Source organism: Carcharhinus amblyrhynchos, chromosome 14 (assembly GCF_965287045.1).
Source record: "Carcharhinus amblyrhynchos chromosome 14, sCarAmb.v2.hapA, whole genome shotgun sequence".
Classification (NCBI taxonomy): Eukaryota; Metazoa; Chordata; class Chondrichthyes; order Carcharhiniformes; family Carcharhinidae; genus Carcharhinus; species Carcharhinus amblyrhynchos.
The window spans coordinates 32394392-32421037 of NC_137337.1; the positions used below are offsets into that span (position 1 = coordinate 32394392).

At 41.5% G+C, this 26646-nt stretch overlaps 1 protein-coding gene across 1 annotated transcript in view; it reads left to right on the forward strand.

The window, feature by feature from the left end:
* Nucleotides 1-26646, forward strand: part of aspg (asparaginase homolog (S. cerevisiae)) — a 160409-nt gene that overhangs the window by 57425 nt on the left and 76338 nt on the right. The window contains exons 13-17 of the mRNA XM_080202112.1: nt 3646-3732; nt 11167-11266; nt 11478-11543; nt 12521-12589; nt 25229-25242. Of these exons, the coding sequence (XP_080058238.1) occupies nt 3646-3732; nt 11167-11266; nt 11478-11543; nt 12521-12589; nt 25229-25242 (336 nt within the window). The remainder of the gene's footprint in view (nt 1-3645; nt 3733-11166; nt 11267-11477; nt 11544-12520; nt 12590-25228; nt 25243-26646) is intronic.

Below are 26646 nucleotides of genomic sequence, written 5' to 3' on the forward strand. Positions count from 1 at the left end.
AAACCCAGTGCTAATTCTCTTTGGCAGAATTATTGATGGAAGGATTCTTATTTAAATTCTAACACTGGCTGAGTTGGTAGCACTGATCAGAAGTTCAAATCCCTCTGCAAAGAGTTGAACACCAAATGTAAGTCAGTGTCAATATAGTACTGAAGGAGCATGAGTCCTCATTTAGTGGTGTATTTGCTCTGCCTCCACACTGGGGGTAAACTGATTCATTTTAGTGTTTTTAGGGTAGCATGATGGCACTGCTGCCTCACTGCCAGGGATCTAGGTTCAGTTCCAGCCTTGGGTGACAGTGGAGTTTGCACATTCTCCCCATGTCTGTGGGTTTCATCTTTGTCACAATAGAAAGATGTGCAGGCTTGGTGGACTGGCCTTGCTAAATTGTCCCTTAGTGTCAGGGGATTAGCAGGCTAAATATGTAGTGTTATGGGGATAGATCCTAGGTGGAATTGCAGTCAGTGCAGACTTGATGGGCCAAATGGTCTCTCTTACACTAAGGATTGAGTGCTTCATTCTGAGATGCCACCTTTCAGATGGAATGTTAAACCAGGATCCCTGTGTTAGCAAGTAGATGCAAAACATTCCATGACCCTATTTGAAGCAGAGCAAGGATGTTGTCCCAGTGCTCCTCACCCAACTTCGCTAACATAATTTAGTTTGTCTTTTATCTAATTGCTGTTAAAAGAACCTTTGCTGTGCACAAATTTGCTGCTATATTTCCCGAAGTGATATTAATTACACTTCAAAGCAATTCCTTGGGCTGTAACACCCTTGGGATGTTCTGCGGACATGACAAGCACTATATAATGGCAACTTATTTGTGCTGTTTGCCAAAAAATGGGAGAGATCATATCAGTTGGATATGGATGATCTGTTCATTGTTGGCAAGTTCAACATGGTGAGTGAAAATCTCTTCTTTCTGCCTCAAGTCAACTAGTTTAACTATTATCCTTTCATATCTTTAAACCCTTTAATCTTTTTTTGAATTTTATTAATACAATAATTTTTGTCCTACATTATCAAGTGAAATGTCCCAGTGTGTATAGGATTGTAGTACAGTTATGCTTGGATGCACTGTATGAGGTGCTTTATTCTTATGCAGCTATTGGAAGGCTCTCTGACGGTTTTAAAAAATGTTTTATTAGCTAAGGAAAGCATTAAATTTGTAAAAGGAGAACCCTTTGCTTTAGACCAACTTTTCTACCTCCTAGTGATGTTTGAGAAGGATTTTTGCTTTCTGATGATATTTTGCAAGATTATCTATGATAAATTCTTGCTTTTTCATGACTGCAAATTCAGCATTGCAAATATTAATAGTATAATTGAATGAGAGCAACCTGCCACTTGAAGCTGATTTTGTGCGAATTGCAGGAGCAAAGTTACATCAAATCATAGTTTAAATAACAATCATACACCAGTTTTTAAACAACTTCTGACAAACTGTGGCATTTTGCAACTTTGGGGTTAAATTGCAGGCTTGAACCTTTATTCATGCCACATTTTCAACCCCAACTGTGCTGCTATGGAGTGTTACTGAATGAAATTCAGTTATTCTCACTTGGGAAAGGAGGGATGAAGTGTATGTTAAATAGTTGTCTAATTGTACTGTAATTTTTACACTTATTCTGTCACCAAACAGAGAATTTACAGCATAGCAGAAGGCCATTCAACTCATCATGACTTGGCCTGCCAAAAAATTGCAGCATTCAACCCAGTTCCCACTTTCCAGCTCTTGGCGCCTAACCCTCCAGGTTATGATATTTCCAATAGATATCCAGTTTTTTGTGATGGTTTCTGTCTCCATCACCTCTTTGCAGGCAGCGGAGTTCCACCCTATCTTGGTGAGAAGGTTTCTCTATTTCCTGTTTAATCCACTGACCCAAAAAAACTTAAATCTAAACCCTCTTCGACTTCTCTGCTAATGGAAATTGATTCTTTCTATCCCTTCAACCATCTTTGCAACATACCTCAATTATAAGGTTCTTATCATAATGCTGCCCTGCTTGAAACTGAAAAGCCCAGTCTGCAGGTGCAGCAGGTGATCAAGAAGGCGAATGGAATGTTGGCCTTTATAGTGAGGGGGATAGAATATAAAAGTAGGGAGGTCTTGCTGCAACTGTACAGGGTACTAGTGAGGCCGCAGCTGGAGTACTGTGTGCAGTTTTGGTCGCCGCACTTGCGCAAGGATATATTGGCCTTGGAGGGAGTGCAGAGGAGGTTCACTAGGCTGATACCGGAGATGAGGGGGTTGGCCTGTGAAGAGAGACTAAATAGATTGGGTCTGTACTCATTGGAGTTTAGAAGGATGAGGGGGCATCTTATAGAGACGTATAAGATAATGAAAGGGATGGATAGGGTAGAGGTAGAGAAATTCTTCCCGTTTAGAAAGGATAGCAGGACTAGAGGGCACAGCCTCAAGATAAGGGGGGGGTCAGTTTAGATCAGAGTTGAGGAGGAACTTCTTCACTGAAAGGGTGGTGAATCTCTGGAATTCTCTGCCTGTTGAAGTGGTGGAGGCTAACTTGCTGAATATATTTAAGTCACGGGTAGATAGATCTTTGATAGACAAGGGAATTAAGGGTTATGGGGAGAAAGCGGGAAAGTGGAACTGATCCACTTCAGATCAGCCATGATCTTATTGAATGGCGGGGCAGGCTTGAAGGACTAGATGGCCTACTCCTCCTATTTCTTATGTTCTTATGAAAGTGATTTTTGACAGTCATGGGCAATTTTAAAAGTGGAAAGAGATGCCAATCTCAATCTTGTAGTAAAATACTGTAATATCCAAGTACCCTCAACTTGTACTAATTGCAAAAGGTGGAGGTCTTGCAACTTGGATGGTAGCACTTGTCCCCTGACCCAGAAGGCCCTAGGTTCAAGTTCCACTCCAGAAATTGATGACCTTGGAAATGGATATTCATGAAGCCGTTCAACTGGTTATGTAACCTGCAAATCCTTCTAACACTCAACACCCTTCTGAAGGGAGAGTGAGAATGCACAATAACTAGTTCAGGTTCATTTAGGGAATTGTCCTCACTTTTTGCTGTTGGAACCATAATATCTGAAATCTGTCAACACACTGAGTTTAAGTTTTTGATTGAGACAGTACACTCAAGTTATTTTTTGATTTTATTCTTTCTGTAGAATGCTGTGTTTTTACCATTAAAAACTTTAAAATTTATGCGTTCAATTACATCAAAAAAGGACTCTTCAGCCCCGCTTCTAACTGCATTATCAGTTTCCATATTTTGGAAAAATTTGTGGTTCAAATTTCATGACTTTGTTTTGCGGTGAGGAGAAAGAAGGGGAACAAAACTGAACAGTTATGACTTCCTGGAATAAAGTGTGCTCAACAGCCATGACTCCATCAGTGCACGACAACACTGCCCATGGACAGTTTTGGATCAATAAATGGATGCAACAATTTAAAATTTGTGCACAAAAGTCTCAAGGTCCAATTTGCCTGTGAAAGGGGAGAAAGTGTTTTAGATTTCTAATCCCAGGCTGGTGCACTTCATGAAATAACTTGCTAATCCCTGCATTTCTGATGTTTGCTTTTAAGAAAGCATATGTTCTGCCATACATTTGTTCAAGGTGTTTTGCTTCCCAATTGCTAAAATGATTCTTTTCCTTTTGCAGGCGCACTGAGGTCATTAAGTTGTTGCGACAGACTGGTGCCCACTTTTCAAGCAACGAGATTGTAGATGTGGGGACTGACTTGTGCAGGTAATACTTCCCACATGACGTGCCTAATGGAGCTTGATTTACAATATTTATTACATGATATCTGCTGATACACTTGTCTTTGTGAGCAATGGAAACTCTTACTTTTAATAGTTGGTGTGAATAATATTTAAGATTTTGTTTCCAACTGCATGTCCTCAAAGAAGGCAATTTTATTATAAGGGCAAAATATTGTGGTTGCAATGAACCTAAACAAAAAGCATTTATGAACAGTTATGGGTTTGAGTCCAACATGATTCTTTAGAACTGAAAAGAGGCAGAAATGTGATGGGTTTTATGCTGTTCATAAAGAGAGCATTTTTTTCTTCCATATCATGGCACTGAAGTACCTCCTGCCAATCTTCAGTGGTGCGAGCAGCCTAACCATAAGTCTCTGAAGACAATGCTGGTGGCTGCTGAGAAATATTGTTCAGATGAGAACAAAGATGTCCCTGCTGACTCCGACCTTGTTGGCTTGAGCTGGGCCATATCTCCCATCCTTGGATCAGCTGTAATGGATGCAATTTCCAAGCTGTCTGGACATCAGTGCAATTATTCACTGCTTTAGCTAGCTTTAATTGGTAGGGCCTGGAGTGTGTACTTTAACTTCCTTTGAGAAAGATTTAGGATTAGATGGCTGTAAATTAAGATTGACATACTTGATTTTATTCTTCTCATGTATTTGGATAGTGAAAAGTATTGTTTCCTGCACACTATACAGTTTAAAAACATACTGTTCATGGAGGACATGAGGGAAAGGATGATGCAGGATATCTTGCAGGATGAAGAAAAGGATCAACTTAATGGATCTACTTTTACATTCAAAAGTCTGATGGTTGCAGGGAAGAAGCTGAGTCTGTTATTGTTTTCAGACTTATCTTTCTCCTGATTTAAAAACATGGAAGGGAGTGTGTCCGAGGTACATAGGGTCCTTTGCTTTCCTGAGGCAGTAGAAAGATGTAGACAGTTGATGGACTGGGCTATGTTCGCAACCCTTCATAATTTGCAGTTTTGGTCAGAACAGGAGCCATACCAAGCTCTGATACATCCAGATGGGATGTTTCCTGAATGGTACATCGTAAAAGTTGGTGAGTTGCAGTGGACGTGCCAAATTTCATTACTTTAAGTAGAGACATTGGTGGGCTTTCTTAACTATAGCGTCAGCTTGGAGGGACCAGAACAGACTGTTGGTGATCTAGAAACTTGAAGCTCTCAACCATCTCTATTTTATCACCATTGATGTAGACAGGTATGCTTAAGTTGATGACTTCCCCTTTGACTTGAGGGCAAGATTTAGTGTCATAGTACCATTTTGCTGCACTCCATCCCATTGTTTGAGATCTGACCCACGACAGGTATCAATGTTGAAAGTGGAATTTGACCATGCAGTGACAAGTGTATAAGAAGTATATCATTGTCAACACTGGTGCTTGCAGGGCACCAGTGCTGACAATAATCAGGAGACATTGTTGCCTATCTCTACTGGCTACCTATGGATTAAGTAAAGGATCCAGTCAGAGTGAGGAGCAGAGCCCTAAGCCACAGTTTGGAGATGAGTTTTGCTGGAATAATGAAGACAGTTTTATAGTCAATACATGTCTGTTTTTGTTACCAGTATTTCCAGAGTTGAGTGAAGGCCTGGGAAAACTGCACTTGGACTTTATCTTGCCAGAAGGATGCCATCTGACCCCAGCTAGTTCTCCCAATTTCAACCTTTTTGGCAGATTCCTTGGTCTCCACCAAGAATTCTGCCTGGAACTGGGGTGAAGAACTGCAACTGGCCTCAGATCTGCTAAACATGTGCAAGATATGCCCTCTGAAATTCTGAAGAAATATGGTTTTTGCTTAGTTTTGGTCCTATGATTTGCAGTTGGCTATTCTGTGGGTGATGAATCAGGCTTTTTGTAGCCTTAAATAAACCAAAGCAGTGTTGGATAGCAGAATTTTAGAATTATGTAGTAATGTGGCATTGCACATACTGGAAATGCTTATTTACTTGGTCCATTTCCAGTTTTTACATGGAAACTTGCCTATAAATAGCAGATGTATCTGGTGCTGCCAGTCTGCATGCAAGAAATCAAGGGGAAGTGTTAGTGTCAGTGTGCTAGAGGCTATCTGCAATTGTTCATACCCCCCCCACCCACCAGCTTTGCACTCAAAAATTGGCTATTTGCTGGAGAGTGTTGGGACAGACATGATGCAAAGAACAACTTTGCCTGTTGATCCAAGTAACAATAAACCCTGAGCCTAAAAAGCTCCATGGCATTTGACTGACATGAGTCTCACGTTGACATAGCTCCATTCTGAATAAAATCCCAATTTTGAAATGAAACTGTCCCTGCCTGTGTTCAGCTCCAGAAGAGTGTCTGATGCTATGCACACTTGGTCATAAACCATTCCTAAAGCAGTCTGCTGCCATGAATGATTTTTGCTTTAACATGTTACTTTATGCATAAAACTGGGAGCAAGGCTCCAGGTATACATTTCTGAAACTTTTTTTGTACCTTTGACTGAATTCCAGAAATCTTTAAAGGAGAGTCCCTGCTTTATCATTATTGCAGTGGAATACTCAAAAAATATTTCCCTAGCTTTGTTCTTTCTGGAGCAAGTAGTCTGTAATTTGAGCTTGTTTGCTTCTGCTTTGCTTGCATCAGCATCACAGACTAACATTCATACTCTGCTGACATTTGTTTATTGACAGCTAATCTGGTCATAAACAGTGACTTTTTTGCAATGCAGTAGGACATGGTTTCTCAAAGGAAACAAACAAATTACAATGAGATTATTTAAAAGGTGGTAACATCATTGGACTAGTTGTCCGGAGACCCAGGCTAATGATCTAAAAGCACTTGTTCAAATCTCACCACCAGAAGCTAGTGGAATTTCAGTTCATTAATTAAATTGAAAGGCTATTCTCAGTAATGGTGACCACAGGTTAAAATTTGCTATTCTGGAGACTAGGTGCAGTTGTGGGTGAATTGAGGGTGGACTATTGCATGCCACCTACATCAGGATGTTCGTGAGATCAGTTTAGGTTCTCACAGGTGTGGTATGTTACAGGGAATGTGATTTCAGTTGTTTTTAATGAGCATGTTCAGCTCACTAAAAGTGGTGAGAATAAAACTCTGACCTGTTTTCCTGCCACCAGTGGGACTGGAAAATTCCACCTAATTGAAATCATTGTAGATTGTCACCTAGTTCACTAACTTCCTTTTCAAGTAAGGAAATGTGCTGTCCCTGCCTGGGATGACATACATGTGACTCTAGATCCACAACAATGTGGTTCATAATTACCCTCTGAAATCATGTGGCAAACCAAATTGTAATTGGGGACGGGCAGCAAATATTGGCCTTGCCAGCAATGTCCATATCACATAAAAGAACTTTTAAAAATCAAGCTTTTAATCAAGTAGGCAAAAATGAATTCCACCTTGAGCCATACCTTGACTTAGTGCCGTTTTCCTGTGTTCCATCCTTTCCTCCCTGTGCTCCACTGGTTAAGGATTCAATGCCTGTGATATATAATTACTTTCATTACAGTAACCATTGAAATGTGTCGGACCACTTCATAGAATTTCATAGAATTTATCAGCTTGGCATCACCTGAGACCTGACCTTGATATAACACATTAGTACTATGATTTAGTTCTAATTATATCTGATCTTAAATGTTGGGCTTAGTTTTTAATTCTAGAAACCTGTTATCCCACCTTATGATAACCATAACCACAAACTAAGGTACATAAAAACCAGTTGACTGTACACCATAGTTACCAGTGGCTCTGGAGACTGAATTCTAGTGAATATTAGCATTGTTCAGGTTCCTTGCAGCATGAGTCTGCTTGCTTTTGACTGCTGTTATGAATTGTTACACCATAATTGGCATTAAGCATCTCCCTCTGGTTTTCATTGTTTGAACACTTTGTCATGCAGCTGTACTTTATTTCTCACTATTGCAGTCAACAGCAGAATGGTGATTTCCCACTAGGCCATTCATTGCAAACCAACTGTTGGTTGATCAACCTCTAGAAAGCCCTCCTATTATCACAATGTTTTATTGCTTCTGAATTGTAGTCTGGATCAATACCATGCATTAATAGGTTTGCTGTGGCAATAAACCTGTGCTATGTTGAGTGATTCTGTCTTAATTCAAGAATGTATTCCTGCCTTTTTTGATCCAACTAGAAGATTTCTCAAAGAACAGGAACTAAGTTTCCCTTCTGAAAGGGGTAGCACTAACACATTGTAACAAACTAAATTTTGCGTATCAAATTAAGGTCATCTTCTCAGGCAGGAGGTTATGGTATCCAGTCCATCTGATGCCCATTGGCCATGAAGATGACAAGCATACCAGCAAAAATGTGCTTTCTCTAGGGACACCAGAGTGTGGACATAGCCATGGAAGAAAAGTAGGCAGCTGGGTGAATGACAACCCTCTGCCTGGATCCATTGATGGTGACCTTGATCAGACCCCAGAACAGTCCATGAGGAGGCCCTTTAATCTGCCTGCCTCTGTACTAGAATGGGACTGACATCCAGCAAACATTGGGCAGCAGCCTTTTCAAATGGATCTCCTATAAAGATGAGTGGAATTTTCCAGACCCCACAAATTATAGATCTCTGAATCAGAGGTGCACAGAGTAGAAAATGCTCATTGGCCCATCGTGTCTGCACCAATAATAACCACCACTAAAGGTACACTAATCCCATTTTCCTGCTTGTCCCATATCCTTGAATGTTATGATATTGCAAGTGCTTATCCAATTACTTAATAATTGAAAGGTTTGTCTTCTATCTTCCAAAGCAGTGCATTCCAGATTCCCACTACCCTTTTGAATAAAAAAGCTTTCTCAAATCCCACTGGATCTCCTGCCCCATACTCAAAAATAGTGTCCCATTGTGATTAAGCCCTCAACCAAGGGTAACAGCTGTTCTCTACTCACCCTGTCCATACCCCTCAATCTTGTACACCTCCAATCATTAACACAATGCCCCCATGTTCTTCTGTTCCTGAAGAACAATCCAAGCTTGTTTAGTATCTCACTATAAAGCTCAAATGCTCCATCCCAGGCAATATCCTGGTGAACCACCTCCTGTACCCCCTCAAGCATCACAGCATTCCTAAAGTGAGGTAACCAGAACTCTACACAGTACTCCAGCTGTGGCCTACATCAATACACTGTACAGCTCCAATATTACCTCCTTGCTCTTGTACTCTACCATGACTGATGAAAGCTAGTGTCCCAATTGCTGCCCTAACTAAACTCGTTACATGCTCTGACTTCAAGATCTGTGAATAATTAATCCAATATCTTGACTTTCCAGTGTCTTGCCATTCATTAAATACTCACATGTTTCTTCCAAAATACATCGCATCACCTTGAACTTATCAGGATTAAATACTGTCTTCCACTGCTTCCCATCTGACTAACCCAGTTATATCTTGTAACCTACAACCATCTCTATGAATCACTCTACCAATCTTAGTGTTGTTTGCCAACATTTTTTATAAAGGTAAATCACCATAGTCCCTGATGACCATAGGCTAAAATGGTGGTGATTTAACCTGAAGATCACCACACCTCTGGTGAGGGGAAAGATTGAGAAGGTAGGCCTTCAAGACAAAGGGTCATCCTGACTTAACATTGGGTCTAGTCTCTCCTCAGATGCTGTCAGACATGCTGAGATTTTCCAGCATTTTCTGTGACAGGATGCTCACTCCTGATTTACTTTGTTTCCTCCCTGCTGGAAACAAGTTTGTGTTCCATGACAGCAGTGTCTGGTTCATTGTCACCCAATGGATTAACTGGTCTGAGCATTCCCAGTGTTTATCCAGGCTCTCAGGAAGAACAACCATGTAGATAACATGGGAAAGTTAGCTGAAAAAGTGGGGAACAAGTACAAATGTTGGTTGTCTTCTGATTTTTGTTTGTTCTATCAATTATCAATTTTTGTAGAATGTTCAAAGCTTTTGAGTTCTTTGACAGTACTGGTATGCAATAATGTGAGTAAGAACAAACTTAACTTGTGAAACAAAACAACTTTGTTTAACTCTTCAACTCATCACAGGAAATGGGGAGAGAGTGCCTGATGAGAGGGTAGGCCTGGATTTTGCATTTTCAGAAAGTCCTTAAATAGACTACAAGCCTATGATAAATGTAAGATTTACATAATGTTTAGGAAAGTATGCAACAAATATGAAATCAACTTTTAATCATACCCCATTGCAGTCATCTAAATGGAAATACCTGACCAGAAAACGAGCAGGAACAGGTGAACTCACTGTCACATCTAGCTGATCTTAATAGTTGTCATCCTAAAACAGTAGCCTATGCAACAATTACCATGGTCTTGCCTGTATTCACTCCAGTGCTTTCGGACACATCTGTCCCATAGTTGTTTGTTTTTCAGCTATTGGCTAAGTTCTGATCTCATTGGCACAGTGGTTAGCACTGCTGCCTTGGGTCACTGTGGAATTTGTACGTTCCCCATGTCTGCAAAGGTTTCCTTTGGTGCTCCGGTTTCCTCCCACAGTCTGGAGATGTGTGGGTTAGATTGGCTGTACTAAATTGACTCTAGTGTTGGGGATTAACAAAGTGAATGTGTGGGGTTACAGGAATAGGGCCTGGGTGGGATTGTGGTTGGTACAGACTCTGGGCTGAATAGCTGCCTTCTATACTGTAAAGATGCTAAGATTTCCTGCTCCCCAGCCTTGAATTTTGGGGCTACCCAAAGGATGCTCTTGGGGATTCCTCTGGTAAGTTCCCAGGTAAGGGAATAATCCCAAAGTGCTAGCCTCCTCTGGACTATTGCACTAGAATAATTCAACAGTGATTTTTAAATCCTTAATTTCAGAAGTTCTGTCAGTGTTATGCAAATAGTTACTCTGAAAACATTTGAAGAAATAAAACCAATTCTAACTTTAGCATTACTATTTTAAACACTCTTAAATATCTGCTCCCACCTGATTTTTGTGCCAGGTAACAGTCACTCTCACCTCAATTCTACTCTTTTGTCCATGTCTAGATCAGCAAGTGTGGTTAGATGAGATGTAGAGATTGAATGAGTCACTGCAGACTGTTTAGCGTGGCATTGATAGAACTGTGGAACCTGACTGCTTAGCAATCATTCTGGGCCAGGAAAGATGCATGATAAGTCTCAATCCTGGATGAATACTGATTTGAAATGAAAAACACAGGAGAATGGAATCTTATTTGTTTAAATTGCCCGGATCAACAATTAACAAATGGGCAGACCAGAATTTTTTAATAAACCTGCATCATGGATGGTGCTGTGAAGTTGAGGTTATGAATAAACAGATGTTGTAAGTAGTTTTATAGAACATTTGCAAATAAGTTGGTGCCTTTTAAAACAGAATGAACCCAACAAATTTCCATTTTTTTGCGACTAAAAAAAATCATTGTTTGTTGTACACAGCCTGGCTGCAAATGGTGATGTGGACGGACTGAGGGCTTGGCACCTTTCAGGATTGGACTTGGACCAGTGCAGTTATGATGGACAAAGTCTTCTAGAATTTGTAAGCAAACGCATTGCATTGTATTCAAGAGAAACTCAAAGTTAAATCCTACATGTTACATCCCTCCCCAAATGATTCACATGGTACTCTGCCATTCCCTTAGATGAAGTTCTCATGATTTGGTTTTGAAAATAGCTTTTGACAGTTTCTAGATAAGAATCATTTTTCTGGTGGGTGAAGCTAAGATATATGTTTCTGTCTTTGTCTCCAGGCTTTGGCTGATGGTAATGAAAAGGTGATTGCATTCCTTAAGTCAGCACTTGAAGAAAACAAGCTGGTAAGAGTTGCATGAATATAGTGACTGCAGTGTAACCACAGCAATCATTGAACTAAAATCTCATTCTGGGGACCTGTCCCTTTTTTCAGTTCAAGCTATAAGATGACAAATTTGTTCACGTCTGCAGCAGGGCTAAATTTTATTCCCCTTTGAACTGCAAATGGAAGCAGAGTAAAATAGGGTCCAAAAAAGACTGGTGCCAATGTGTCAGTATCCAAATATTAAGACGACACTTCCAGCACTCTCCATTTTGGGGGAAGTGAGTTTGGGCCTGTAAAGCCACTTGCTGCCCCTCTCCCAGGATTGGGACAGGACAACCTATTTAGACTCATTAAGAACCTTGCTAAAGGTAAGTTTACTATACCTGCAATTTTCTATTCAGCTTCAAGTTTCCCAACACGGGTTGGGAGACAGATCGACTGGCCTCCTAGGCCCTTCCTACTTGCCTGGCTAGGGATACATCAATGCCCACTCTGTAGAGCAACAGCAGCCCCCCCCCCCCACCCCCCCAAAAAAAACTAACCTCAGTGGTGTGGCCTGGCTGTCTTCTAATTTTAATGCTTAAAAATTGCTGAGAAGACACCTTGGTGCTGAGGTGCCCAGTTAGCCACTTATCCTGTAATGTAACTGGGTGCCTCTCTGAAACTAAGTCCATTTTGTCTCTTCTTTCAGAACTGCCCACAAAGCATCTCTATGCCATTTAGGCATTCATGCACATAAAATTTTTTATCTATTTTCTTTCTGGAGGTGGGTATAAGACCCAAAAACAAACATACTCTATCCTTATTTTTCCATCTGATTTGGCTCCGTATGTCAATAACTGATTTATACCACTGCACAATATAGCAGGTATTTAGGTTGTAGATACAAGTACCCTATTTCTCCCAGAATAAAGTCCTAAACCATGGCTACATCTTCAAGAGGAGATGGATGGCTCGGTGAGTTACAGTAGACTAATTTCACATTACTTTCAACAGCTTATTGTTGGGTGTCATTTGGGAGATCTTAAGATAGCAGGAACTAAAACTATGAAAAGTAGAACATGGGTAAGTGTGGGACAGATGCAGAATTAATTTGTCAAATGACAGATTTTCATATATTAAAATATTGTCCTTTTGCTTTTGTTTCTCATTGCTTTAGTCAATCCATCTGGTACTGTTCTTCAGTTGTCCTACATATTCTCCTTAGTGTGACCTGCAATGTATCTTCAAGTTACTGCTTTTATTTTACTTGTTAACGTTTAATCTTGTAATTTGCATGTTAGCTTGATGTGTTGGTATTTCTCAAAATTCCTCTAATTGAAATCATGGAAATCCATGATTTCTAAACTAGTGCTATAAAAAGAAGCTTACTAAATTCAAAGCAGGAGCTAATCAAAGATATTGGATTTTAGGGATACGATTCTCCAGTTGTGCTTGCCCCAAAACTGGAGAATCCTGTTCCCAGGTCGATGGACCTTTTTGCATGGTTCCCCCTACCTGCCCACTATGATTCCTGTGGCAGGTGTGGTGAGAATTTCCCCACCCGCTATTTGGGAACTGCAGCAGATTTTAATCCAGCTCTTGTTGACAAGGGCTGGAAATCAATCCATTAAACAATGGAGATCTTTTTCACAAGTTTCATTGGTCTGTAGAAAACTTTAAATTCATTGCATTAAACTTCACAACCTTTTTGGGTAATGCCACTTAAGCCTGCAAGTACATCTGTGAGCATATGTTTATCATGTACTTGATGCTGGTACACAGAACCCAGAACGTGAAATTTTGAATTTGTCTAATTAGACCAAAAAAATTTTGCCTCTTTCTACCTATAAGAAATCCAACCTTTGAAAGCAAATTTGTAAGAGTTGGAATCTCAATGTATTAGTTTTGCTTCCAATTTTCATCCTTTTGCCTTCACATTGTCCATCTCAAATATTTCCCTATCTTGACCTTCATTTCCAGTGACAGACTGACCAACATTAATTTAAACCCACTGACTCCAAGGGCTGCTTCACTACAACTCCTTACCTCCCGCTCCTTGTAAGGACTCCATCCTATTCTCTGTTTCTCCATCTGTTCAGATCTTTGAAAATGGTGCTGCTAACACGTTGGTCTTTTTCCTTGAGGTTCCCTCCCTCACCCTGTAATTGGGGCATTCAACCAAGTTTGCTCCAATTCCTGTACCTCTGCCCTCATCCCTTTCTGTCCTAGAACCACAATAGGATCTCTTGTCCTCACTTGTACTCTAAGATTCCACATTCAAAGGATCATCCTCTACCATTTCCACCAACTCTGGCCCAATGCTATCATGAAACACATCACAGAAGGTATAACGTCTGACCCTTTACCACCTCCCTGCTCTCCATTCATGATCCCCAAACACTCAGGTTAAGCAGTGTTCCACTTGCACTTCCTTCAGTTTGCTCTGTATTGGCTGCTCCCACTGCATTCTCTTCTACATTGGAGAGACAAAATGCAGACTGGATGACTACTTTATGGAGCATCTTTGCTCAGTCCACAAGCATGACTTCTTGTTGCTTGCCATTTTAACTCTTCTTTTATACCCACATGTCCATCCCTCTCTTGGCCTGCTGCAATACTCCAATGAAGTCCAGCACAAGCTGCAAGAGCAGTGTATCATGTTGGGCAGTTTGCAGCCCTCAGGACCTGGAATTCAGCAGCTTTGTATTGGACATTTTCTTCATCTTATACCCCTTTGCAAAATATGGAGCCAAAAGGATTTGATATGGTAACTTTTCTCTCTTTACAAGTGCTGCCAGACTTGCTGAGTTTTTCCAGCATCCTCTGTTCATTTGATTTATTGTCATACATATTAGCATACACAGTATTGTTTTTGCACACTCTACAGACAGCATAATGTACTTGGCGAAGGAAATGAGTGCAAAATATAGTTTAGTCGTAGGGTGAGAAAGATCAACTTAATGTGAAGTATGTCCAGTCAAAAGTCTGACAGCAGCAGGGAAGAGGCTGTTCTTGAGTCAGTTGGTACATGACCTCAGACTTGATACCCTTTTCCTTCTGATGGAAAAGGGATATGTCCAGGGTGCGTGGGGTCCTTAATTATGCTGGCTGCTTTTCTGAGGCAATGGGGAAGCGTAGACAGTCAATGAATGGAAGGCTGGTTTGTGTGAACTGGGCTTCATTCAACTTTGTAGTTTCTTGCAGTCATACCAAGCTGTGATGCAACTGGAAAGAATGCTTTCTATGGTGCACCTAACATTTGGGAGTCATAGCAGACAGGCCAAATTTCCTTAGTCTCCTGAGAAAGTAGAGGTATTAGTTGGCCCTATAGCATTGGCACGGAGAGGCCAAGACAGGTTGTTGGTGATCCAGACATCTTAAAAACTTGAAGCCCATTTCTACATCTCCATTGATGCAGACGGGGGCATACCTTCCACTATGCTTCTGGAAGTCAATGACTATCTCCTTTTTTATGAGCCTGAGTTGGAATATGACTGCCATCAATCTGATGTAAAGCAGAGTTAACTAAGCCAATGGAGACATAAGTTTAAACACAAAGCTAGTTGCAAATGTGCCTGATTGACATCAATTTCCTATTGTTAAAGTGCAACATATATTTGTGCTGTTTCAATGAGTTACTGTTCCTCGGACAGAAATGAATATTTATTTTTAATTTGGGTATTGGTGGTTAGATTTTCATGTGGGTGAACTAATAGCAATCCAGCTGAGTTTGATACTTTGTGGCATGGTAGTGTAATTAAGGTACATGGAAACTGAAATAACCTTGGCAGCATTTGAAGGACAGCAGTTGATCAGTGCTGTTTGGCAGCTGTAGAAGGAGACTTTTTTTCATGGGTAGAAAGATCCACCACAAGCACAGTGCTTCACTTGTAGAAGTAGTTGGGAAGGCATTGATCTGGGTTGAGCTTTAGTTGATACCCCTACTGGGAATACAAGGATATCAGTTGAGAGAGAGCTGTTATGGACAGCATTGCAGCAGCTACTGACGGTCTATTCAGATAACCAGTGCCCAAGTTCCCTGGGCATCATTCTGTGGAGAACAACCTGCAAGAGATTGTGGTGTGGGGGCAGGAGCTACCACTAGTTAGGGTTTGGGGAGGTGGGCCAGTCTAGTTTCATGGATGGTTAGTGTGGCAATAGTTGCCCAAGAGCTAGATGTAGTTTTATTTTTTTTGTGTAGCTATTGCTGGAAGATATTGCAAATGTTGAACAGTTCCAACTGAAATCACATTTTTGAATGATTTCCAGTGCAGCAAATTGCCCATTGGACATTTTCACTCCCTGGCCAGTTGTTATGTAAACTGTACCTTGGAACTTCAGTGGGAGTTGGGGAGTAAGTGTTCCCCAGCGCATCTTTTGGGTTTGTTTCCACCCCCTGCACCACCCACCCCACCTGCCCTGGAGCTCGGTTATGTCCCTACTTTTCAATGGAGCCTTAACACCTGCAATGGTTGCTCATCCCTAATTGCCATTGTCATGGACTACTGTTGTCCCTCTGGTGTAGGTACAACCACAGAGCACCAACAATGGATGGAGACTGACAGAAGCCAAGCAAGACTTTACTCTCGAGCAGAGAAGCGTGAGCCATCTTGTCTCCCCCCTCCCCTACCTTGAGCAGAGAAGCGTGAGCCATTTTATGACTCATGAAGCCCAAGTATATTTTCTGTTTCTCCCTGGTGTTCCCCTTCATTATCAGCTGCAGCAGGCAAGCCAGTGGTAAATCTCATTGGATGACAGTTCTCCAGCCCCTCAAGGCATTGCTTTGATGGCCAGAAAAGGCACTGCAGGGCTGTATATGAGCCCAAGTCCTGCAACCGCTCATCAGGTAAGTACCAGAGGTCCTGGGACCAGGACTGAAATGGATGCACTTGGGGTGGATGAGAGTCCTGAAGCTCCTACCCACCCACCCCAGCTCGAACCCACCACTGGGTGGACATAAAATTCTGGCTCTGTGAAATTGAAGACCTTTTTTCCGCAGAAAAACCCATAAGATTGAGTGACCCAAACTTCTTCAAATGATAGAGTTATGAAGATTATTTGTACTTAACCATGAGAAGCTATAACTGCTCCTAACTTGCACGTTTGTAAATTTAAGAATATTCATGAAATTAAGGAGAAGTTTGAAATGATTTTGTGGTTGCAATGTGACATGCTCTGCTAAAGTGCTCAAGTCAATTATAAATTATTGAAAATGAAATGAAACTATTATTCAAGAGCAGACATGGAGGAGCAAGTGAGAAATTGGAATTAGTTTGGGCGGCCTTTGTAGAAAACATTAACATTACCACAAATATGTGATCTATCTCTATGTTCAGTAGCCTGGCTTTTGGTGTGACTATGATGGCAAACTCAGTTAATCCTTGCTGCTCTATAGGCTACACTATTGAAATCATCACGGGTGGAAATCACTTGGGTTTTTTTACGATTAGTCTTGCTGCAAAACCACTGAACAAAAATTATGCCTTTAGAAGAGGAGCAATCGGCTTTTTACTGCTAAACAATCTCACTGATCCTGAAAAAACACTTCCACCATCTGGAATGTCAAGCTTCTCATTATGATTTTTAAGAGCTGTAGTGCTTTTTCCCCTCAAGTTGGTTTGATATTTCAGCTAATACCTTAATCCCCTGTGTGTATATATCACAATCTTAATTTTGCTGTGTCTAGAATGATTGAAGTATAGTCAGTGCCTTCTACTGCTGGGGGTTTGCCATCTGTGACGGCCAGCTTACCCTGCTGGACGACATCACTGATGCCTTGCAATCCCTTTGACTTGGCACCAGATTCTCAATGTCGTGAGAGATGAAATCCATGCCACAATGTGAGATCCTGTGGGCAACAATAAGATTAATGGTGGGTATGACCACTTTGCTACTGACTGAGAATTTCAGCCCATGGTTTTATACATAGAAATGTGGTGCTGTGGTCTCACTATTGTTCAATTTGTGATGTTCTAGCAGATCTATCAATAGTTCAAAGCTATTTTGAGTAGCTTCAACACCAGGTTAAAGTCAACTAAGTAAGCCCACCTGCTTGCTTAGGAAGATTTTTGGTTAATTTTGAGACAAAATGCTGAGTACTGAAAGAAGCAGTTGGAGGCAAGCCCTCAGTGGTGGTTCAGTTAGTGAGTGGACTCAACCTGGCAATTTAAGGTGCTGTAGATAATAACTGCCAGTATGATTAAAGTTGTGGTCGACAAGTTCAGCTGTTTGGCACAGAATTTCAGTACCCATATTGCTGAACTGCAGAGTACCAAAAAAAAAAGCAGCTTGCTGAAGCAGAGGAAACAATCTTTACAGTTGCGAATGCAGCTTTTTCAACTGAGGCCTGCTTTCAATCCTTGGAGAATCATACACGGTATGTCAGAGATCCAGATCAGTTGGAGAGCCAGGGCCAGAATGTGTCCATGTGACTTGCTTTCCAGCCAGAACCAAGGATGAGGTCCTAGCTAAATTAAGAACCAACCACTAGGTTTTTGTCTTGCTACAAAAGCTGGTAGTATTAATCTTGGATCCTTACAACTGTTTGATCTTAAGGCTTTGGCCTCTCTTTAACCTCCATGGATGGTAATTTGGAGTCTGCAGTTTATTGCTAACTTTATCCCTTGTTGCATTCTTTTTTGATTTTTGTAACTGTTGGGTGATCTAGTATTTGATTGTCACATGTATTAGTGTATAATGAAAAGTAATGTTTCTTGCACGCAATACAGACAAAACAAACCATGAGGGTGCAGGATGTGGTGTACGTGAGCAGTTGGGTGAATTTTGCCTATTATCCTTTGAAAACCAGGAGCATAATAGTATCTGTCCATCAGCATTTTCCTTTTAATTACTCCAAACTTAAGACAGTTGGTCCCACTATATTCTCTGTGCCAGGGTTGCAAGGTACACAGGGGTGGGGACTACCTACAATGCTTCTGGTCTGGTGTCAAAATTGAATCCTAGTTCTTTAATATTAAGAGCTTCAGTGGGGAGCATGCTGGCTAGGTTGTGTAGCACTAGGGCCGAGGTAGGTATCCATCTTGTATTTATAATGTTACTGTGGTATCCTTTTTTATGGCTATTATTGAGTAGCCCCATTGCAGGAGGGGTGTGGTTGGTTTGTAGATGATGTGGGTATGGTGCAACAATTCCTCACAGCTGGTGGTGATAACCCCCTTGGAGCTATTGGTGTCAGTGTTTTTCCTGTAATTTTTTTTTGTTTTGGGTCAAAGAATCTCTGGACTCAAAAATCCAGACACAGCACAATCAGTGCTGCCTCCATATCAATGGCATCTCCAGTATAGCTGGAGATGGGGAAGTTTTAACCCAAGCATGGTGAAAAATGGCTGATCAACCATTTCTACATCCACTTACTACCTTGGCTGAATATTCAATGACAGTAGCTACATTGAAAATCTGGAATGTGCAGGGAATAAATGGAATACATCCCTCAGCCTGATATTTGTTGGAGCCTGGAATATCAGTCTGTATTACTTAAGCTTTGCCTTTGGCCCTATATCAAAATTGAACCCTAGATGATTTTAGTATCCTTGAAGGGTGTAATGTGTTATCCTGATACTGTCATATGGGGGAAATATCCTTTGCTTAGAACTTGTGTTGGGTCTCCTGCATTTTGTTGGAAGATGTACTGTGTATGGCACTTATCCTATCCATGAGTTGTGGCTCTGCCTCTCATCCTGTAAGCAAGGGTGTGCACCATTGTGCCATGTACTACTCATGGCTTTATCCTGTTCAGTACTTTCTCCCGCCAATCTTTGAAACATCCTTTCATTGTTTGTATCTTTTGGAGGCACCATTTGCAGTGAATAATCAGAACCATCACTTTGGTACACTTGTCTTTTTCATAAGAACATAAGAACATAAGAAATAGGAGCAGGAGTAGGCCATCTAGCCCTTCGAGCCTGCCCCGCCATTCAATAAGATCATGGCTGATCTGTTGTGGCTCAGTTCCACTTTCCCGCCCTCTCCCCATAACCCTTAATCCCCCCTCTTATCAAAAACCCATCAACCCGCTTCTTAAAAATATTTAGCGAGGCAGCCTCCACCACTTCAACGGGCAGAGAATTCCAGAGATTCACCACCCTTTGAGTGAAGAAGTTCCTCCTCAACTCCGTTCTAAACCGCCTCCCCTTTATCTTGAGGCTGTGCCCCCTAGTCCTACTGTCTTTTTTGAGCGGGAAGAGTCTCTCCACCTCTATCCTATCCATCCCATTCATCATCTTATACATCTCAATGAGATCTCCCCTCATTCTTCTAAACTCTAGCGAGTACAAGCCTAGTTTATTCAGCCTCTCCTCATAGCTCAACCCCCTCAACTCCGGTATCAGCCTAGTAAACCTCCTCTGCACTCCCTCCAGGGCCAAAATATCCTTGCGCAGGTGCGGCGCCCAAAACTGCACACAGTACTCCAGCTGCGGCCTCACCAATGCCCTATACAGCTGCAGCAAGACCTCCCTACTTTTATATTCAATCCCCCTCGCTATGAAGGCCAGCATCCCATTCGCCTTCCTGACCACCTGCTGCACCTGCAAGCTGGGTTTTTGCCACTCATGCACAAGGACCCCGAGGTCCCTCTGCACCGTCGCCTGCTGCAGTTTTTCGCCACGTAAGTAATAGTCCTTCCTACCATTCTTCCTACCAAAGTGGACCACCTCACACTTGCCAACATTAAATTCCATTTGCCATTTCCTGGCCCATTCGCCCAGCCTATCTAGATCCTTCTGCAGACTCTCCACACCCTCCGCACAATTTGCCTTTCCCCCAATCTTGGTGTCATCAGCAAATTTCGACACCCTGCACTCAGTTCCCTCCTCCAGATCATCTATATAAATGGTAAATAGCTGAGGCCCCAGCACCGACCCCTGGGGCACCCCACTAGTCACCAACCGCCAATCCGAATAGCACCCATTGACCCCCACTCTCTGCCTCCTATTTGACAACCAATCCTCTATCCACGCTAACACCCTACCCCCAACTCCATGTCCCCTGACCTTCTGCAATAACCTCTTGTGAGGTACCTTATCAAACGCCTTCTGAAAATCCAGTGCAAAAATGATTGTACCATACCAATTGAGTTTGTAGGAGTTGAGAATTTTAAATACAAATTAAAGGAAAAAATGAATCTCGGCATCTGCTACTTCCTCCCATGGCTGTCATCCAGCCCAGGTGATTTATCCACTTTCTTGGATGTCAGTCTCTTCAGTACTTATTCTACTTGGAGGTTAGCTGCAATAAGTATAATGTCTATAGTGAAAACGGAGACAAAATACTCATTGAGGCACAAGATGTAGGTAGGATTAATGAACAATTTATATATTCCTGCTATGACCTACTCTTCTAGCTTAGTTTTCCTGGATTTCACCTGCCAGTATTTTTTCATATCCTTTCTTGGCTTTTCTGACTTCGCCCTGTATTTTCTACACTTGGCTTTTCAGTGTTTTTATGAATATCAAACATTTTTCCTACCTTGTCTTATCCTGTATGCTTCAAGATAACCAATGGGCTTTAAATTTGGCAGCACCACCCTTTTTCCTTTGTGGGGACATGATTACACAGTGCCTGTAGAAAGAATGTTGCTTTTGAATGTTTCCCACTGGTCTGTCATGGATTTCCTTTCCAGCCCATTTCACCAGATCACTCCAGCTTTGTAAAATTTTGTCTTTTTTCCCCCAGCCTTATCCTTTTTCTACTATTTTTATATCATCTGTTGACTGGGCCAACATTTATTGGCCACCCCAAATTGCTCTTGAACTGAGATCATCTCCAAAGGGGAATTGAGGGTGAACTCTGGGTCTGGAGTTGTGTCTCAGTCCAGATGAGGATGACAGATTTCCTTCCCTAAAGGGAAAGGAAATTAGTGAACCCAATGGTCATCATTAGACTTTATTGAATTCAAATGTTAGCATCTGTCTTGGCAGGATTCGAACCCAAGTCCCCAGAGAATTACCCTGGGTCTCTGGATTACTAGTCCAGTGACAATACCACTTGCCATTAACTCCCTTCAATTATGCTAAATATTATGGTCACTATCTCCAATAGTCACCCACTGCTGCTTCATTTCTGAAGACTAAATCGAAAATTGCACTTTCCTTGTTGGGCTTATGTGCTGGCCAGAAAGTTCTCTTGAGCGGTTCAAGAATTTTGTCCTCCGCTCTTCACTGTATCCCATTTGACATTAGGATAGTTGAAGCTCCCACTGTTACTGCATATTGTTTTTGCAATTATTTGCCTACTTTTTACATCTCCTCCCTCACTGGGGATATATAATTCCCAGTAATGTGGTTATTCCTTTTTGAGCTCAACCCAAAGCCCTCATTTGATGCTTCATTCAGTTTCAGGCCTCCTCACAGCTGTAACTAATTCTTTTAACTAATAATGTTACACCCTGACCTTTTTAGCTCTTCCTCTCTGTTTAAACTCTATATCAAGGGATGTTGAGCTGTCATTTTGCCCCCTCTTTAAGCTAAGTTTCCATTATAACAATGATATATCATGCTACCATCTGTCTAAATGCATTTGGCTCAATTACTTGCTATACTCATTTGTATTTAAATATGTACCTCAAGTGTCAATTTTTATGCTTTTATATTTTAACCTTCTGTCTTTCAGAGTCCTTCACTAACTTTCTGCCTCCTGTCCTGTTTCTCCTACCAGTCTAGTAGTTTAAACCTCTTCAACACTGGGAAATCTCCTTTTGCAAGTACATTTGTTCTGCTCTGGTTCAGAGGTAGACTGTCCAGCTTGTATAGATCCAACTTTCCTCAAATCTGAAGCTCTCCTCACTGCACCATCTCTCCAGCCATTCATTGTACAATTTCTAAACTCATGCACATGACCTTGGGAGTAATCAGACATTACCTCAAGTCTCACTTGCTAGTCTTTTTCCTGACCCTATAACTCAGCCTGCAGGACATCATCCCTTTTCCCACCAAACCAGTGGTACAAATGTGAACACAATCTCTCACTGTTCACCCTCCCCAGAAAGATGCCCTATGGCCCTCCTATGGGATCCTTGACCACGGCACCAGGAAGGCAATACATCCTGGAGTCATATTTACTGTCACAGATCGCCTAACTATTCAATCCCCTATCACTATTCCTCTTCCTCCCTCCAGTGCAGCTGAATCGCCCATGGTGCCATAGACTTGTTTGGCTGCTCTCCTCTGAGACATGTCCTCTAGTAACAAAAATGGAAAACTGATGAGCAAGCAAGATTGACTCAGGACTCTTGCACTGCCTGGTTGGCTTAGATTGTCAATCACCACAGCTTTACACTCCTAACCTGCAGTGTGACCATCTTCCTAAATGTGCAATGCTCATAGTTTCCTGCACCAGTGACTCCAGCTTCCAAGTTCTGAAACCTGTCATTCAAGTTTCTGCAGCAATGACAGTTTTTGTAGATATATTTGTCTGGGGCACCCATGATTTCCTACAATCCAGAGTCCAGTTAACCTGCCAAACCATAACTTTAAAATCTATTTATTATAATTAGAAGTAAGACTTGTCACTGACTCACCAGTCAAGCTGCTTTCATTGTACTGAAAGGCAGAAAAAGTGCACGCACACACCTCTGCAGATAAAGTAACATTGAGGAAAGACTTTTTATGCTCCTGGGGGGAAAAAAAAACTGCCTCAAGCTTCTGAAAACCAGCTTGAGTGAGCTATCCAATGAACTACTGCAGTTGCTGTCAGCTTGCACACATGTTAAGACTGCAATAAAACTCAGCTTCTTGATTTGGAGTATTTTTAGCTAAACTGCTGAATTAAATAAAAGATAAGAGTTTCAATGAAAACAAACTTCCACTTTGCACTCATCTCCCAAAGCAGCATTCCAGTGCCAGACCCATCAATTTAATTGCATGCATGATACATTCTGAAAGTTAGAATTATTTACATTCCAGCTTTTAAGGTGTCTAGGATTGAGACTATTGTAGAAGCAGAAGTTTGGGTGAAGTGCTTACTGTGCAGCCACTGATCTTAATGAATTGAAAAATTGTCACTGTACTGACATTTGAGTATAGCACTATATTGTGCAAAGAACAAAAAATTACAGCACAGGAAACAGGCCTTTGGCCCTCAGCCTGCACCAACCATGCTGCCTGACTGAACTGAAACCCCCTACCCTTCTGGGGACCATATCCCTCTATTCCCATCCTATTTGCATATTAAGACACCTCTTAAATCAGTACTGCTTCTACTACCTGTTTTCTAAAAAAATCTGCCTTGTGCATCTTTTAAACCTTGCCCCTCACACCTTAAACCTATGTCCCCTAGTAATTGACTCTTCCATGCTGGGAAAAAGCTGCTGACTATCCACCCTGTCCATGCCCCTCAATCTTGTAAACTTCTGTCAGGTCTTCCCTCAACCTCCATCATTCTAGTGAGAACAAACCAAGTTTCTCCAATTTTCTCATAGCTAATGCCCTCCGTACCAGGCAAGTCTTTTCTGTACCCTCTAAAACCTCCATTTTTCTGATAGGCTGCATTTGGGATATAGTCTTCAATTCTGGTTGCCACACTAAGGTTCTATAAAGCTACAATGTTTGAACAATTTTTGAACAGTGTCCTGGCTGAAAACAAGCATGCTGTATGCCTTGACTACCTTCTCTGCCTGTGTTGCCACTTTGACCTGTGTACCTCTACACTACACTAAGATCCCTTTACCTATCAATACTTGGGGTTCTGCCATCTACTATATATTTCCTATCTGTTAGCCCTTCCAAATGCGTTACCCCCCCGCCCCCCCTGCCCCTTGGTCCAGATTAAACTCCAATTGGAGACTTGGGTGGAGAGATGGCAGATGATCTGTATCTTTTGGTCCTCATTTCTATTCACAAATCCACCAACCTTTGTCATCTGCAAACTTTCTAATCAAACCAGTTACATTTTCCTCCACTTATGTACAATTACAAAGGTCCTAGCACTGATCCCTGAGGAATATCACTTGTCACAGCCCTCCATTCAGAAAGGCACCCCCCACTCTTTGAGCCAGTTTTGTTTCCACCTTGCAGCTTGCCTTTGATCCTATGTGACTTCATCTTCTGCACCAATCTACCATGACAGACCTTGTCAAGGCCTTGATAAAATCCATGTAGACAATATCCACTGTCTTACCCTCATCAATCACCTTCGTCACTTTCTCAAAACTCAGTCGTGTTCATGAGGCGTGACCTCCCTTAACAAAACTGTTGTCTCTCACCTAATATTCCCCCTTATTTCCAAGTTGGAATAAATCCTATCTCAAAGAATCCCCCTCCAATAATTTCCTTACCATGGATGTAAAGCTCGCCAGCCTGTAATTGGATTATTCTTGCTACCCTCTTAAACAAAGGAGCAACATTGACTCTTCTCCAGTCCTCTGAGACCCCCCTGTAGCCAGTGAGGATACAAAGATTTCTCAAGGCCTAGCAATTTTCTCCTTGCTGCTGCTTAGTATTTTGGGGTATATTCCATCAGGCCCAGTAGATGAGGGAGAGCTGATTTTCTATTTCTTGTCTTTCTACAAGATCATTGAGCAGAAGTGGTTTGGGTGTAGTGACAAAGCATAAATCCCTTTTTCCCAAGTTAATTTGGACAATATAAGCAGGTTTTGTGCATTAATTACAGTAACTGAAGATTTGCAGCAGCTTTTTTCTTTTTTGATTGAACTTTTTACAACCTGGATCTTGACATTTTGCTCATTTTGTTTTTTTTTTGCTTTAGGTCTGTAGTCAAGAGTGACGGTTTTACATTCTGGATTGTCTGCAGTATGTTAAATTGTGTTCATCCTCTTACAAGATCATCTTTATAAAGAAAACTATACATCTGCAATTTCTATAGCACTAATCAATCAAATTTGAAGTTACAAAGCCAAACAATTTTTAGACCAGTAACACAGGATGGTCTACACCAAAATCTGAAGATTCCAATTTGAAGTCAAAACATGGCAAATATATCGTGATTTGGAAGTTACAAGTCAAGACAGAATACTGCAGGGTATTGTATTGGCGATGTCAGCAAGTTTGTCACTCTCTGCCCTTGTCCAGTCAAGGGCAATGTGGAATAATGGATACTGCATTTGGACAAAACAGGTTAATTACTTCTCCCTACAATGTGATTTGGACCACATGGATGTGCTTTTACAACCCCTTCCTCCTCCTCCTCCTCCCCCCGCCCCTGCCCATGTAGCATTAGAAATTAAATTGTAATATGCAGTTTATCTTGTTGAATTTGTTTTTCTTTAAATTGAGTGGGCAGGGCCCATATCAGTTCAGCTTTGTGCAAATATGACCTGCTAGATTCAGCTGATAGAGGTGGCAAGGAAACCACCCAGTAATATTAATAGAACAAAATCTTCTCTTTGCACCTTACTACTTTGGGTCACCTAAAGGGCCTCAAATGACCCACTAATATGTGGGCTGCCAATACCACCACTAGTAAAATTGTGGTGGGGTTAGGAACAGTGATGGGCAGGCTGCTTGCTGAGTTTTGCATGCTAGCCCCCCCCAACCTTCAAACGCATCACGGAAATGTAAAATCTAGCTCATGGATCAAAGGGGAAAAACTAGGACTGAAAACATTAGAGTATAATAGAAAAGGTGTAAAGGGAGAGATGGAACAGCTGTACTTGGAGACTGACAGTGGAAGAAAAGGATGCATCCATCAGAAAGACAATGTAGAGATTGCTGCTCAGTACCTTTTTATAGGTGTGGTGGAAGGGAGATAAAGAAATTTGCAGACAAGTGAAGGATTGAGTAAACAACCAAGGAATACTAATAGAAAATTTCAACTACCCTGATTGAGATCACAACACCAGGTTATAGTCCAGCAAGTTATTCAAAATCACAAGCTTTCAGAGTGCTGTCCCTTTGGGTGAAGTGATATTAATTGGATAGTAGAGATAGGTATGGAAATGGAATGCCTTTTCCAAGGAGAGGCAGTTGCCATCAGCTTGCTATTCCACTCTTTTTAACACAGCACCAGCATTCCACAATTCTCACCTGGACTTCTGAGCTGGTCTTTTTTCTAAGAAATGAAGCGTATGTATGTTCTCAGGATCCTTCTTTGTAATGAATATCTGCAAGGGTGGCTAACCCAGCTCTACTGCTTTCAGCACTAGCTGCTGTATTTCACTGTCTTTC